The sequence below is a fragment of the Muntiacus reevesi genome, chromosome 1 (assembly GCF_963930625.1).
Source record: "Muntiacus reevesi chromosome 1, mMunRee1.1, whole genome shotgun sequence".
Classification (NCBI taxonomy): domain Eukaryota; kingdom Metazoa; phylum Chordata; class Mammalia; order Artiodactyla; family Cervidae; genus Muntiacus; species Muntiacus reevesi.
The window spans coordinates 137848541-137865065 of NC_089249.1; the positions used below are offsets into that span (position 1 = coordinate 137848541).

The following is a 16525-nucleotide window of genomic DNA, read 5'->3' on the forward strand; positions in this document are numbered from 1 at the left end:
AAGCTTGCAAGACATGCTTAGAGGAACATTGTTATTTAGTATTTTTACCATACAGATGCAATAAATATAAATAACTACCTACAAGAGTCTAGAGAATAATAAAATTTGATAACATAGGAAGTGGTAAGTTTTAGGTGGTTATTATCTTTGTTTTTACTATGTATTTAGTTGTAAGTTAATATAATTTAATTTTGAATAATGACAGTATTTAATGATTAGCTCACAAAATTCCTGATAATTTAATAATTGCCCCTTGCAAGCTGGTTCAGTCCTGCTCTAACACACTTTTGGGTATATTTAAAAATTTCCCACATGCTTCTAATATATAACACTTTTATAAATTAGTATTAAAAATACTGATAACCTAGATCACATGTCCAGAATTCTGATTTAATTATCATGGAATGAATCCTGAGCATCAAAGAAATTGTACATATGAAAAGAAATGTGCAGTGGATTTTTTAGGATTTTGAAATTTTTCTGTGTGATACCATAGTGGTGGACACATGGCATTATACTTTTATCAGAATCCATAGACTCTTATAGCACAAAAAGTCAACATTAATATACTACATTGAAAAAAAAAACTCAAGAGATCAGAGCACCCAGAATGAAATACAAACTGTGACATAAGAATCTAATTGCTTTACAAATATATGACATAACTTCACTGAGAGACTGGGTGTCAAGGTCTCTAAGTAACATTGAAATTAAATGGAGATTAGAAGATTAGAAACATGGAAGTACACATAGCCACCATACTCTTATTTGATAGAGTCATTTTCCATTGGAGTGTGAGTTAACAATCTGAAGTATTGTACGTATATACTAGTATTAAATATGTAAATAAGTGGAAGGCAGATAGTATGAACTAGATTTTTTCACTGTCATTGGAGTGGGGGATTGCAGGGCAAACAAGGGGAGAAGGTTAGAATTATCCATATGATACTGAGTGAGAATCAGAAAGAGTAAACTAATGTTTAGCTTAGTGTATATACAGATTATATGTGTGTGTGTTAGAGGGGAGGAGGTTTACTATAGACACAAATATTTCTTAAGCTCTGTCTGCTAAGAAAGCCTAGAAGAAATGACACCCCTATAGCAACAAGCATACCCAGATCTTGGTTTCTGATATTGTTTTCCAATAAAAGGAACCAGGGGTCTTTAGAGAAATTACTGCTTCTAGACTGGAACAGAGAATATATAAGATAAATCAGAAAGTAAACAAGTGCTAGAAACTCCAATACTTTGGCCACCTGATGTGAAGAGCTGACTCATTGGAAAAGACCCTGATGATTGAGGGCAGATTGAGGGCAGGAGGAGAAGGGGATGAGAGAGGATGAGATGATTGGATGGCATCACTGACTCAATGGACATGAGTTTGAGTAAACTCCAGGAGTTGGTGATGGACAGGGAAGCCTGACATGCTGCGGTTCGTGGGGTCTCAAAGAGTCAGACACGACTGAGCAACTGAACTGAACTGAAGTGAAACAAGTGTTAAAGAGGAAAAACTACATTAAACAAACAAAAAATCTGAGGTATGTGAAAAGGACATAGCAGCCAACAGCTTGCAATGGTAATAGGAGGAATAATTTCAAGAACAAAATACGTTATCTCATGGTGGATTACAACCCAAAGTATAAAGTAAATATCCATGAGTCCAAGGTGATTCAAGTGAATGGCTGATTAAATTAATGAGTGAGAGCAGACAAATGTATACAAAAGAATTCCAAATGATTTATGTTGATGTTTCTCCTTCAAGAAGACGGAGCTTAACTCTCTGTCTCATTTAAATGTGGGCTTTGCATATCAACTTCTAAGAAGTACAGGATATAGAAGGGGAGGGAAAGAGTAACTTTAAAGCAGAGAAAGATGACAAAGTCTACCTCAGGTCAAGGTGAACATCATCAGTAGTAAGTCGTGTTGATAGCATGTACCCTTGATATGACATGATGAGAATGACACTCTACCTCTGTAGTCTTTCTCCTAGAAATCCATAACCTGTCTAATATCAGACAAACCCTACTGATGGACATTCTACAGAATGCATGACCTGTATTCCTCAAAACTCAAGGTCATCAAAACAAGGGAAGTTTGAGAAATTGTCACAGTCTAGGGAAACTTAAGGAGACACAATCGATAGACATAATATATCCTACATGTATATACATGTACATAATACATCCTACAATATATCCTGAAAAAGGAAAAGGATGGACATTGGTTAAAAATTAAGGAAATTGGGATAGAGTATTCACTCTTGCTAATGATGAAGCATCAGCTTTGGTTTATTAGTTGTGATAAAGTTACCAAAGTAATGTTAACAATAGGAAACACTGGGTACAGGGTATATAGTAACTCTTTGTAATATTCTTGTGGATTTCTGTTATATATAAAACTTCTAAAATTAATATTTATTACATGTTAAAAAAGTGTCTAGGGGTGAGTCACAGCAGTCTTTAATCAGCTCTCCAGATGATTCTGTCGCATGCTAAAGTTTGAGAACCATTGCTTTTACTGTATAACCAAAAGGAGGCTTATGGTTACAAAAGCGTTTGGTTTTAATGGCAAGGTAGGAGCCAAAACATCATCTTACCAATAGATTGTGGATGGTCTCAGAGAACAGTTGAATAGCTATTTTTTACATGAACTCATAAAGTGTCTTGATACGTATGTAATTTGTGAGGAAGGATGAGAATCAGATGCTTATGTGACTGAATTGCACTGCAATTGTATCACACCAATTCTAGCTTATGCAGAGGCCAAGGAAGGCTTCATAGATGATTAGCTACTGAGGTCTTTGAAGTTAGCCAAGTAATGACATCTCTTTCCTCTATACAGTTCTGAATTGATTGTAAAATGTAATAAATGTAGATATGGTATATTGGAGCCACAGAATATCATCACATTATGAATAAAGGCCTGCTATTAAACTCTCAAATTTGACAGACTTACCCACCCATTCAATAAAACATCAGACCATCTCAGGCCTGCCGCAACCCTCTCAGTGGGAATCATGAGTAAAGGTAGAGAAGAGCCAAGATTGTCATTCTAGAGTTGCTTCCTTCTGTAAGAATCGTCAGGAGTGGAACTATGTTCCCTCCATCACCAGCAGTAAATAAGAACAGGCAAGGCAGATTGATATATTGTGATGTGTTTCTAGGTGGAGAGTGATATGTAGTTAAATCTGGTTTAAAGTCCATTTAGGGTTAGGGTATCTGGTCCATTAATAGACAGATTCTATAGGTATATAGTGGGAGAAGGCAGTGGCACCGCACTCCAGTACTCTTGCCTGGGAAATCCCATGGACGGAGGAGCCTGGTAGGCTTGCAGTCCACGGGGTCGCTAAGAGCTGGACACGACTGAGCGACTTCACTTTCACTTTTCACTTTCATACACTGGAGAAGGAAATGGCAACCCACTCCAGTGTTCTTGCCTGGAGAATCCCAGGGACGGGAGCCTGGTGGGCTGCCATCTGTGGGGTTGCACAGAGTCAGACACGACTGACATGACTTAGCAGCATAGGTATATAGTGGAGTTTGAGGCAGTTTCTCAATGCATAACATATTCAGCCAACATTCATGCAAAGGTTTCTAGAGAGATCCAGACAAAAATTCTTTGTGCCATCTTAGGGTTTTGTCTATGAATGGTAGATCCTCTGCCACTAAGTAAAAAAAACTACTACTTTACTCAATCCTGGTAGGTAACTAAGGTGTTACTCTATTGGTTCTATCTACTGTAAGATCATGCATTTTTATAATTAGCGTATCTGTATCATAATGGTATTTTGAGGTTGTTGTTTAGTTGCTAAGTCATGTCCAACTCTTTGTGACCCCATGGACTGTTTGTAACACACCAGGTTCCTTTGTCCTCCATTATCTCCCAGAGTTTGCTCAAATTCATGTCCATTAAGTTGGTGATGTTATGTAACCAACTTATCCTCTGTCACTCCCTTCTATTGCCTTAATCTTTCCCAGCATCAGGGTCTTTTCCAACGAGTCACCTCTTCACAACAGATGGCCGTAGTATTGAAACTTCAGCTTTACCTTCTGTCCTTCCAATGAATATTTAGGGTTTCCTTTTGGGATAGACTGGTTTAAATATCTTTTCAGTCCAGGGTACTCTCAAGAGTCTTCTCCAGCACCACAATTTGAAAGCATCAATTCTTCAGTGCTCAGCCTTCTTTATGGTTTAACTCTCACATCCCATACATGACTACTGGAAAAACCATAGCTTTGACTATATGGACCTTTGTTGTCAAAGTGATGTCTCTGCTTTTTAATATGCTGTCTAGTTTTGTCATAGCTACTTTGAGGTATATGTAACTAAATCATAGATGAAGACCTGGTGGTCTTAAGGAAAGGAAGTTTAGAGAAGAGCTCAAAACTGCCTGTGTGACTTTAAACTTCTCATTTAGCCTGTCTGTTTCTCATTTTCTACATTGATCAAGCTAGATATATCTCCAATTGTGTCCATGTGGATAGTTTATTTACTGTTTCACTTACCCTATATCTGCTATGTAGGTGGATTTACTTATATAAATCATTTCTCCCTCATTTTAAATTTATTGCATGAATAATAAAAATTAAAAAATATTTTTAAAAAGAATTATCCAATACTATAAAGGATTGGTAATTTAAAATTTTGTTTCCTCAGCTTCTCAATGTGCACTAGTATTTTAATTGTTAAAATCATACCATGAATTTTGTCATGGACTATTTAGTTACTTAACATTTTATCACAAACATTTTCATAATTTTAATATCATATTTAATTACTACTTAATATTCATAGGTGAGTATACTCTAATTTATTTATCAATTCCAAATGTTGGTGATTGATCTGTGGAATTAGTAGCTTGTATTTTTTTTTTAGGCTATGAAAAAGGTGTTTTTTTCATACTCTGGGCCTTCTTAAGGAGACTAAGACTTAATCTCTGGAAAGTTTATACCTTTTGTCTAGTCAAGCTTTACCCATGTCAGAATCTCATGGAGCCCTGCTTCTCACCCTGTTTTTTAACAGAAAACATTGAATTCTGACCTATATACCCTTGTCATGGCTCCTTTATTACCCATACAACCAAATCCAAACTCCCAGCCCTGAAACTCTGTCCTCAGTGAAATTTTTTAAAAACCTTGGACTTCTGACTGGACTACAGACTTGAGATTAACTCTTTTCAATGTACTTTTTGCATGGATATTAAGTCTGTTTTTCTCCTGTATTTAACCACAAGTTTCATTGGAGAATCTTTTGAGCTCTTGGTGAAGATGATTAGAAGGTGGGCTATCATCTAAATCAAAAGTCAACAGATAAGAAGGACAAGAAGATATAGACAAGATATTAGATCTAGACAAGAAATTAACTTCAGGACTCGGAGAAGGGTTGCATGTTATTTGGGAAATACACTTGTCCATATTCCTTTTGAGTTGTATCAACAGTCATTCCTGTTAATATTATGGGATAGATGTGACAGGATGCCCTTTACACTTGATATTGATGTAATGGGATGACTATACACTTGATATTGGGGTAAGCTTGATATATCAGCAACAGAGATGGTTTATGAGCCATAGGATCCAATTTGGCTTCAGAGGGTTTAAATAGACTACAGCTCACAACATGACGTATTCTCTGAGCATAAAAAGCCACCTGCAATGTATGACTCATCATGACATTTTGATGAAATGAAGATTAAAATTAGCAGTTAGTAGATTATTTTCATTAAGCTATATATTTTAGATTTACGAGTTATGAGGGCAACACCTGGAAAAATTATAACAAAAGAAGACCTGGAGAAGACTATAGAGATAATTCTCACAGAGACAGAAACAATGAACTTTTTAAATCTACCAACAGTTATGTTTTCTGTAGAATCTGAAGAAGCTGAGAAAGTAAGGTATGTGTGGTTTAATTGTTTACATTGCTTTTGTAATTTAAATGCTAAATCACAGGGCTCTATTCTTGTTTCTGTCTTTGAGGATTTCTGGATAAACACTGGTGGTATATGTGCCTTGTGAAATTGCATCCTATAAAGTGATATTTGTACCCCATGAAATTACATGTAAAATATATATGTTGTATGTTCTTCCTAGAGGAGCAACTCATAGCTTTACCATATTCTTTTTTTTTTTTTTTTTTACCATATTCTTTAAAACATAGGTGCGCTACTAAGTTAAATAACAAAAGAAATAAAGGAAGCCTCTAAGTCTCAGTATAGGTTTTAATGATTTTTTTCTTTTATACATATATGAATTATTTTATTATTTTATTATTTATTTTATTTTTCATTATTGAAATGACTGCCAGTTTTATATTCAAAACAACTTAAACTTAAGAAGGGAAAATGTGTTATGGGGATATGATGGAATATACTATTGAGAGCAGATTTTCCATTTCTCTTTATTAATGAATATAAATGGGTTATTAGTTTCTGCCTCATGTATTTTGAAGTTCTGCTGTTAGGCACATATACATAAAGGATTGTTATGTCTTTTTGGAGACTTGACCCCTTTATCATTATATAATGCCCCTCTTTATCTCAAATAATTTTCCTTGCTCTGAAGTGTGCTTTGTCTAAATTAATATAGCTACATAAATAGATTATTTAGTATTTATATAGTTATTCAGATTATTTGCCTTCAAGTATAATTTGAATATGATTCATAGTACTAAAAAATTCATCACCAGCATAACTTTAATGGTATTATTTTTACCCAAATATAAAATTGTAAAATTATTTGGACTATAAAATATAATACAATTAGATCTTGAATAACATACTTTTTTAAAGCACATGAGACATAGGGGAAAACTCCTAGGGCTGGAAAAAGAAAAGGAAAAGAATAACAATGGGATAGATAGTGATCTAAAATTAGATAGGGAGAGATGCTAGAGGCAAATGATACTATTAGCACATGGATCTAGAGCCCACCGGTAAGTCTTAGATCCCCCCCGCCAAACTGAGAGAATCAAAAGAGAGACTCTTATGTTAAACCAAGACCCTTAAAAGGGTCTCAGTTATCTCAAGTGGGCCAGGTCAGTAGGGTCTCCTAGCTACTATCGTAAGGAAAGACAACTCTTCTCTGGAGGAAGGCATATCCCAGTTAGACTCTTAGGGTTTCCTCAGTATGTTTAGTAAAAATTACCAAAAAAGAAATGAGACAATATGGATGAGAAGTTAAAAAAATAAGAAATCCTAGATCTAGATCATGAGGACTATAGATAATGATGTTGCCAAATAGAAAGTATAAAATATATGTGAAATATTTAAATAAAAGAGTTAAAGGGCTTCTCTGGTGTCACAGTAGTTGAGAGTAGCCCACCTAATGATGGAGGGGGCACTGCTTCTGTCCCACACACCTCGGAGCAAGTAGGCCCCTGTGCTGCAGCTGCCGAGCCTGAGCGCTACAACTGCAGAACCTTGCTCACCTTAGAGCCGGTGCTCCGCAACAGGAGAAGCCACTGCAATGAGAAGCCTGCACGCTGCAGCTAGAGAGTAGCCCCTGCTTGCTGCAGCTAGAGAAAGCCCACACACAGCGGTGAAGATCTAGCACAGTCAAAAATAACTTAAAAAATTATAAGAAAAATAAGATAGAGTTAGAACATCATTAACCCTTAGAAACTATCAAAATGATGACTGGTAACTGCAAAAACATTTTAAAAGAATTTTAAAATAAAGTTTAGTTTATATAGTTGTTAAAATTTAAAAGTAAACAAAGCTTTCATCTTTGTTATTAAAAATGTAAGCATTTAAAATTTAAATAAGACATGACTGAATAGCTATTTAATAAATCAAAACTTAGATCTAAGCTGTACAAAATCTTGGAGAGAAAAATGATACCTAAAGCATCAGAGAGAAATGAAACAGATATTGATAATAGGCTAAAGGTCTAATGTACACCTAGTCATTTCCAAAAGGGCAGAATGCAGATTGGAAGAGAGGTGCTATTCAAAGACAGAAAGGATTTCCCCAAACTGTTGAAAAACACCATTCCACAGAAATAGGAATAAATTTAAAAAAAAAAAAGAAATCCACACACACCAATGGATACATTGCACTCATACTCCAAAATACCAAATATTAAAAGGAGAATTTTTTATTTTTTTGGCTACTCTGGGTCTTTGCTGCAGCACATGGGCCTCTCTTGGGGCACAGGGGCTCCAGAGCAGGTGGACTCAGTAGGTGCACCGTGCAGGCTTCACCAGCTACCGCACATCATTGCCCTGCGGCAAGTGGGATCCTATTTTCCTGACCAGAGATTGAACCATGTCCGCTGCATTGAAAGGTGGATTCTTAGCCACTGGACCACTAAGATAATCCCTAAAAGTTTTTAAAAGCAGAAGAAAACAGTAATGAACATATCATTTACAGAGAAACAATCCAATAGCGTTATTAGAGATAGAGTCACTTCATAATGATAAGGGAGGTATAATAATTCTAAACATGAAACTTCTAATAAAATAACCTCTTAATATATGAGAAAAAAATTGGAAACTTGATAAGTATTAAAATAGAAGATATAAACATGCCTCTCTTAATTATTGATAAGTCAATCAGGTAAAAAATTAGTATAGTTACAGAAAATTTGAACCCAAACCATAGTTTAATGGTAATATATAGAACTCTGAATTCAACAGTTAGAGGACACACACTCTTTTGCACACATGGAATGTTATACAACTCACCCATGTACAAGGCCATGAAGCAAGGTTTCAAAAATTTCAAAGAAGTGATATCTGACAAATTAAATTCTCTGACCACAGTGGAATGAAGTTAAAAATTAATAGCATAAATCTCAACTAAAACATAGAGACATATTCACATACACTTTTGAAAGTTAAAAAGTGCATTTTGTAAATTCCTCATGAACCAAAGGAGAAATCATAATGGAACTCAAAGAAATACTCAGAACTAAATAATTATGAAAATAATACATAGTACAGGGCTTCCCAGGCCATGCTAGTGGAAAAGAATCCACCTGCCAATGCAAGAGATGCAAGAGACCTGGATTTGATCCCTGGGTCAGGAAGAACCCCAGAGAAAGAAATGGCAGTCTACTCCAGTATTCTTGCCTGCAGAATCCCATGGACAGAGGAGCCTGGTAGGCAACAGTCCATGGGGTTGCAAAGAGTTGGGCACGACTGAGCACACACACGCACACATGCAATACATAATATGGAATGACACAAAACTAGTACTTTGAGAGAAATTTGTGGTTTTTTTGAGTGTCTGTATCAAAGTTCATAAAACCTATGTGGAAATAGTGCAAGGCCTATTGTACTGTTGGTGGGTACTCAAAGTTGAAGGGATGTTGGGGAGTATAGTGTAAAAGAGTACTTTGGAGGTAGTTTAATGCAATCTTTTCCTAAGATTTTTGATTGTTCACTTTTTGATTCACTTTTTGATTGTTCACTTTTTAGTGCAATCTACATTAAGTAATGTAATTTTGAGAAAAAGTATAATATAAAAAGATATGTGTGGTAAAAATTAATTTTTATTAGTACATTGAGTATTTATTATTTTTCTATAGCCAGAGAAACAAGAACTATGAGAATCTTTGTCGAAATAGATTGGGCAATGACTTATACGTAGAAAGGATGATGCAGACTATTAATGGAGCACCAAAGAATAAAGACGTTCAATGTGACAAAATCTTGAAAGAAGAAAAAGGTAATTTATGTTATATTCTGCTTGGTAAATTATCATATTTTAATATGCATCCATTGGGTCTGTTGATTAACAACTATTATAATAAAGTATATAAGGCAAAACGAAATGATTTGGCCAAATCACAACAATAGCTGGGTACTGTGATCTACAGCTTTCAAAATTTGACAGTTTAGTTAATAAGTAATAAATACAGATTCAGAAGATTGGAATAACATAATTATCAATCTTGATTTTTATACAAACTATATCATGGAACTTTATACTCTTCACATATTAAGGGAAGATTTGTGGCATCTTTATTTTCTCTTGTCCCACTCCCCTCCCAGATGCAGTGGTGGTCTTAAAGACCAAAGCCTGCCTTCCTAGTGTGAGACCCTGGCCCTTGCTTCTAGAAGGAACAGAGCAGACCTTTTTCTCAAAGAATTTGGCTTGTATATTTTAACGTGGCTAGGAGCTTCCTGGAATATTGACTCAAGGCATTTGTCTTTTCTTGACTAATTCAGAAAGAATATATTATATTTATCACTACTAGAAAGTAACTCAAAGACATAGAAAGAAATAAAGAGCACTGATAAAGGTAGCTACATAGGTAAATACAAAAGCCAGTATTGTAACTCCTGTATTTTTGCAATGTGATTTAAAATAAATGCATTAAGTAGTAATTCTAAATATAAATAATTCTAAATATAAATAATTCTAAATCTATGCTAAAATGAAAAGTGAAAGTGAAGTCACTCAGTCGTGTCCGACTCTTTGCGATCCCATGGACTGTAGCCCACCAGGTTCCTCCATCCATGGGATTCTCCAGGCAAGAATACTGGTGTGGGTTGCCGTTTCCTTCTGCAAGGGATCTTCCCGACTCAGGGATTGAACCCAGGTCTTCTGCGTTGCAGGCAGACGCTTTAACCTCTGAGCCCCCAGGGAAGCCCAAATCTATGCTACCGGGCATACAAAGTTTAAAGATATAATTTATGGCATCAACTTAAAGTGAGTGGGATTTAGCTGTATAGAAGCAGTTTACATAATGGAAGTAAGGTAGTATTATTTTAAAATAGATTGTTAAAATTTTAAGAAATTAATTTTAATCCCCAAGGCAATCACCAAGAAATAACTTTAAAATTGGAGAAAACTAGGAATAAGAATGGTACACTATAATAAATATCAAATATAAAATAAGACAGTTATGGAGGATTTGAAGGATAAAGAAAGTGTATGACATAAAGAAGACAAATTAAAAGCATCAGAAGTCCTTCCTAAACAATAATTACTTTAAATAAAGGGATTAAAGACTCCAATTAAAGAGTAAAAGTTGGCAGAATGGATTTAAAAAGACGGCAAACATCAAAAAGACTGGAAGAAAAAACCATGATCCATCTATGTGTTTTCTAACAAGAGACTGTTTTTTCCAGTTTTATTGAGAAATAATTGACGTGCATCAATGTATAAGTACAGCATGATGGTTTGATTTACGTGTATTGTGAAATGATTACCACAATAGGTTTATTTAACATATAAACATTTTAAATAAAATGTTTATTTAAACATTTAACACATTTATTAACATGTATGTTCAATAAACATATAGTTACCTTAAAAAAAATGTTGCATGATGTAAAATTAACACACAAGAGTCACAAACACACAAAAATTTTTTTAACACACAAAATTTCTACCGACTACCTATGAGCAATCCAAAAAGGAAATTAAGAAAGTAATTGTGTTTCTAATAGCATCCAAGATAATAAAATATATCAGACTAAATTTAATTAAGGAGATGAAAAACTTGTACACTGATAACTATAAAACATTATATAATGTTATATATATTATTATATATATATGCAACAACAGAAAAAAAAGCATCGTAAAATTTATGCGGAATATCAAGGGATCCCCAAGTAGCAAAAACAGTTTTGAAAAAGAATAGAGTTAGAGACCTCATACTTCCTGGTTTAAAAATTTGCTATAAAGTTATGATCAAAATAGGTTGTACCAGCATATAGATAGATATATAAACCAGAAGAATAGAATAGGGATCCCAGAAATAAACCCTCAGATATATATTATATATAACATTATATATATATATATATATATATATATAAAACAGTATATAACTATAAAACATTGCTGAAAAATTTAAAGGATACCTAAGTAAATGGAAATTGGAGAAGGAAATGGCAGCCCACTCCAGTATTCTTGCCTGGAGAATCCCAGGGATGGAGGAGCCTGGTGGGCTGCTGTCTATGGGGTTGCACAGAGTCGGACACGACTGAAGTGACTTAACAGCAGCAGCAGCAAGTAAATGGAATACATTCTGTGTTTATGAATTGACTTAATGCTATTAAGATATGACTACCACCCAGAATAAAGCCAAAGACTTTGAAATTTTTTTTTTTTTTCACTTCTTGGTCATGCTGTAAGCCAGGTGGGATCTTAGTTCCCTGACCAGGGATGAACCTGCACCTCCTGTGGTGTGCACCCCCTGCAGAGTCTTAACCACTGGACTTCCAGGGAAGTACCCCCAAACTTTCCTGCAACAACAGAAAAAAAACCATCCTAAAGTTGATGCGGAATATCAAGGGATCCCCAAGTAGCAAAAACAGTCTTGAAAAAGAACAGAGTTAGAGACCTGATACTTCCTAGTTTAAAAACTTGCTATCAAATTATGATCAAAATAGGTTGTACCAGCATATAGATAGATATATAAACCAGAAGAATAGAATAGGGATCCCAGAAATAAACCTTCAGATATATAGTTAAGTGATTTTTGATTAAGGTGCCAAGACCATCAGCTGGTGCTGGGGCATCTGGATAGCGACGTGTGAAAGAATAAAGTTGGATTCAGACCTTTTATCACATGCAAAAATTAACTAAAAAATGTTCAGTTAAGTTTAGTCGCTCAGTTGTGTCCAACTATTTGCGACCCCATGGACTGCAGCACACCAGGTATCCCTGTCCATCACTAACTCCTGGAGCTTATTCAAACTCATGTCCATCAAGTTGGTGATGCCATCCAACCATCTCATCCTCTGTCGTCCCCTTCTCTTCCCACCTTCAATCTTTCCCAGCACCAGGGTCTCTTCAAATGATTCAGTTCTTCCCATCAGGTGGCCAAAGTATTGGAGTTTCAGCTTCAACATCAGTCCTTCCAATGACCACTCAGAACTGGTTACCTTTAGGATGGACTGGTTGGATCTCCTTGCAGTCCAAGGGACTCTCAAGAGTCTTCTCCAACACCACAGTTCAAAAGCATCGATTCTTCTGTGCTCAGCTTTCTTTATAATCCAACTCTCATATCCATACATGACTACGGGAAAGACCATAGCCTTGACTAGATGGACCTTTGTTGACAAAGTAATGTCTCTGCTGTTTAATATGCTGTCTAGATTGGTCATAACTTTTCTTCCAAGGAGCGAGTGTCTTAATTTCACAGTGCACTTGCCATCTGCAGTGATTTTGGAGCCCCCCAAAATAAAAAGTCTGCCACTGTTTCCATTGTTTCCCCATCTACTTGCCATGAAGTGATGGGACCAGATGCCATGATCTTAGTTTTCTGAATGTTGAGTTTTAAGCCAACTTTTTCACTCTCCTCTTTCACTTTCATCAAAAGGCTCTGTAGTTCTTCTTCACTTTCTGCCATAAAAGTGGTGTCATCTGCATATCTGAGGTTATTGATATTTCTCCCAGCAATCTCGATTGCAGATTGTGCTTCATCCAGTCCAGCATTTCTTATGATGTACTCTGTATAAAAGATAAATAAGCAGAGTGACAATATACTCCATTGATGTACTTCATTCCCAATTTGGAACCAGTTGTTCCATGTCCAGTTCTAACTGTTGCTCTTGATCTGCATACAGATTTCTCAGAAGGCAGGTCAGCTAGTCTGGTATTCCCGTCTCTTGAAGAATTTTCCATGATTTGTTGTGGTCCTCAGAGTCAGAGGTTTTGGCCAAAGTCAATAAAGCAGAAGTAGATGTTTTTCTGTAACTCTCACTTTTTTGATGTTCCAATGGATGTTGGAAATTTGATATCTGGTTCCTCTGCCTTTTCTAAATTCAGCTTGAACATCTGGAAGTTCACAGTTGATGTACTGTTGTAACCTGGCTTGGAGAATTTTGAGCATTGCTTTGCTAGCATGTGAGATGAGTGCAATTGTGCAGTAGTTTGAGCGTTCTTTGGCATTGCCTTTCTTTGGGTTTGGAATGAAAGCTGACATTTTCGAATCCTGTGGCCACTGCTGAGTTTTCCAAATTTACTGACATATTGAGTGGAGCACTTTCACAGCATCATCTTTTAGGATTTGAAATAGCTCAACTGGAATTCCATCACCTCCACTAGCTTTGTTCATAGTGATGCTTCCTAAGGTCCACTTGACTTCACATTCCAAGATGTCTGGTTCTAGGTGAGTGATCACAGCCTCGTGATTATCTGGGTCATGAAGATCTTTTTTATATAGTTCTTCTGTGTATTCTTGTCACCTCTTCTTAATATATTCTTCACCTGTTAGGTCCATACTGTTTCGGTTCTTTATTGTGCCCATCTTTGCATGAAATGTTCCCTTGGTATCTCTAATTTTCTTGAAGAGATCTCTAGTCTTTCCAATTCTATTGTTTTCCTCTATTTCTTTGCATTAATCACTGAGGAAGGCTTTCTTATCTCTCCTTGCTATTCTTTGAAACTCTGCATTCAAATGAGTATATCTTTTCTTTTTTCCTTTGCCTTTCACTTCTCTTCTTTTCACAGCTATTTGTAAGTCCTCTTGAAACAACCATTTTGCCTTTTTGCATTTCTTTTTCTTGGGGATGGTCTTGATCCCTGACTCCTGTACAGTGTCATGAATCTCCATCTATCGTTCTTCAGGCATGCTATCAGATCTAATCTCTTGAATCTATTTGTCACTGCCACTGTGTAATTAAGGAATTTGATTTAGGTCATACCTGAACAGCTTAGTGGTTTTCCCTACTTTGTTCAATTTAAGTCTGAATTTGGCAATAAGGAGTTCAGAATCTGAGTCACAGTCAGCTCCTGGTCTTGTTTTTGATGACTGTATAGAGCTTCTCCATCTTTGGCTGCAAAGAATATAATCAGTCTGATTTCACTATTGATCATCTGGTGATGTCCATGTGTAGAATCTTTTCTTGTGTTGTTGGAAGATGGTGTTTGATATAACCAGTGTATTCTCTTGTCAAAACGCTATTAGCCTTTGCCCTGTTTCATTCTGTACTCTAAGGCCAAATTTGCTTGTTACTCTAGGTATCTCTTCCTACTTTTGCATTCCAGTCCCCTATAATGAAAAGGACATCTTTTTTAGGTGTTATTTCTAGAAGATCTTGTAGGTTTTCATAGAACTGTTCAATGTCAGCTTCTTCAGCTTCATTGGTCAGGGCATAGTCTTAAACTACTGTGATATTGAATGGTTTAATCTGGAAACAGAGATCATTCTTTTGTTTTTGAGATTCCATCCAAGTACTGCATTTTGGACTCTTGTTGACTATGATGACTACTCCATTTCTTCTAAGGGATTCTTGCCCATAGTAGTAGGTTATAGTGGTCACCTGAGTTAAATTCACCCAATCCAGTCCATTTTAGTTTGCTGATTCCTAAAATGTTGATGTTCACTCATGCCATCTCCTGTTTGACCACTTCCAATTTGCCTTGATTCATGAACCTAATATTCCAGGTTCCTATGCAACACTGCTCTTTACAGACTTGGACTTTACTTCCATCACCAGTCACATCCACAACTGGGTGTTTTTGCTTTGGCTCTGTCTCTCCATTCTTTCTGGAGTTATTTCTCCACTGATCTCCAGTAGCATATTGGGCACATCCTGACCTGGGGAGTTCATCTTTCAGTGTCCTATCTTTTTGCTTTTTCATACTGGTCATGATGTTCTCAAAGCAAGAATACTCAAGTGGTTTGCCATTCCCTTCTCCAGTGTACCATGTTTTGTCAGAACTCTCCAACATGACCCATCCATTTTGGGTGGCCCTACATGGCATGGTTCACAGATTTATTGAGTTAGACAAGGCTGTGGTCCATGTGATCAGATTGGTTCATTTTCTGTGGTTGTGGTTTTCATTTGCCTGCCCTCTGATCAGTTAGTCAGTTCAGTCGCTCAGTCATGTCTGACTCTTTGCCACCCCATGAACTGCAGCACGCCAGGCCTACCTGTCCATCACCAACTCCTGGAGTTTACCTAAACTCATGTTGAGTCGGTGATGCCATCTAACTATCTCAACCTCTGTCATCCCCTTCTCCTCCTGCCTTAAATCTTTCCCAACATCAGTGTCTTTTCAAATGAGTCAGCTCTTCGCATCAGGTGGCCAAAGTATTGGAGCTTCAGCTTCAACATCAGTCCTTCCAATGAACACCCAGGACTGATCTGCTTTAGGATGGACTGGTTGGATCTCTTTGCAGTGCAAGGGACTCTCTCAAGAGTCTTCTCCAACACCACAGTTCAAAAGCACCAATTCTTCAGTGCTCAGCTTTCTTTGTAATCCAACTCTCATATCCATATATGACTACTGGAAAAGCCATAGCCTTGACTAGATGGACCTTTGTTGACAAAGTAATGTCTCTGCTTTTTAATATGCTGTCTAGATTGGTCATAACTTTCCTTCCAAGGAGTAAACATCTTTTAATTTCATGGCTGCATTCACCATCTGCAGTGATTTTGGAGCCCCCGAAAATAAAGTCAGCCACTGTTTCCACCATTTCCCCATCTATTTGCCATGAAGTGATGGGAGAAGGATAAAAGGCTTATGGAAGCTTCCTGATGGGAGAGACTGACTGAGGGGGAAACTGGGTCTTGCTCTGTTGGGCGTGGCCATGCTCAGTAAATCTTCAATCCG

General features: G+C 36.5%; 1 protein-coding gene across 1 annotated transcript in view; it reads left to right on the forward strand.

The window, feature by feature from the left end:
- DNAI4 (dynein axonemal intermediate chain 4) overlaps positions 1-16525 on the forward strand; it is a 104286-nt gene that overhangs the window by 29924 nt on the left and 57837 nt on the right. The window contains 2 exon segments of the mRNA XM_065911239.1: positions 5740-5896; positions 9531-9670. Of these exon segments, the coding sequence (XP_065767311.1) occupies positions 5740-5896; positions 9531-9670 (297 nt within the window).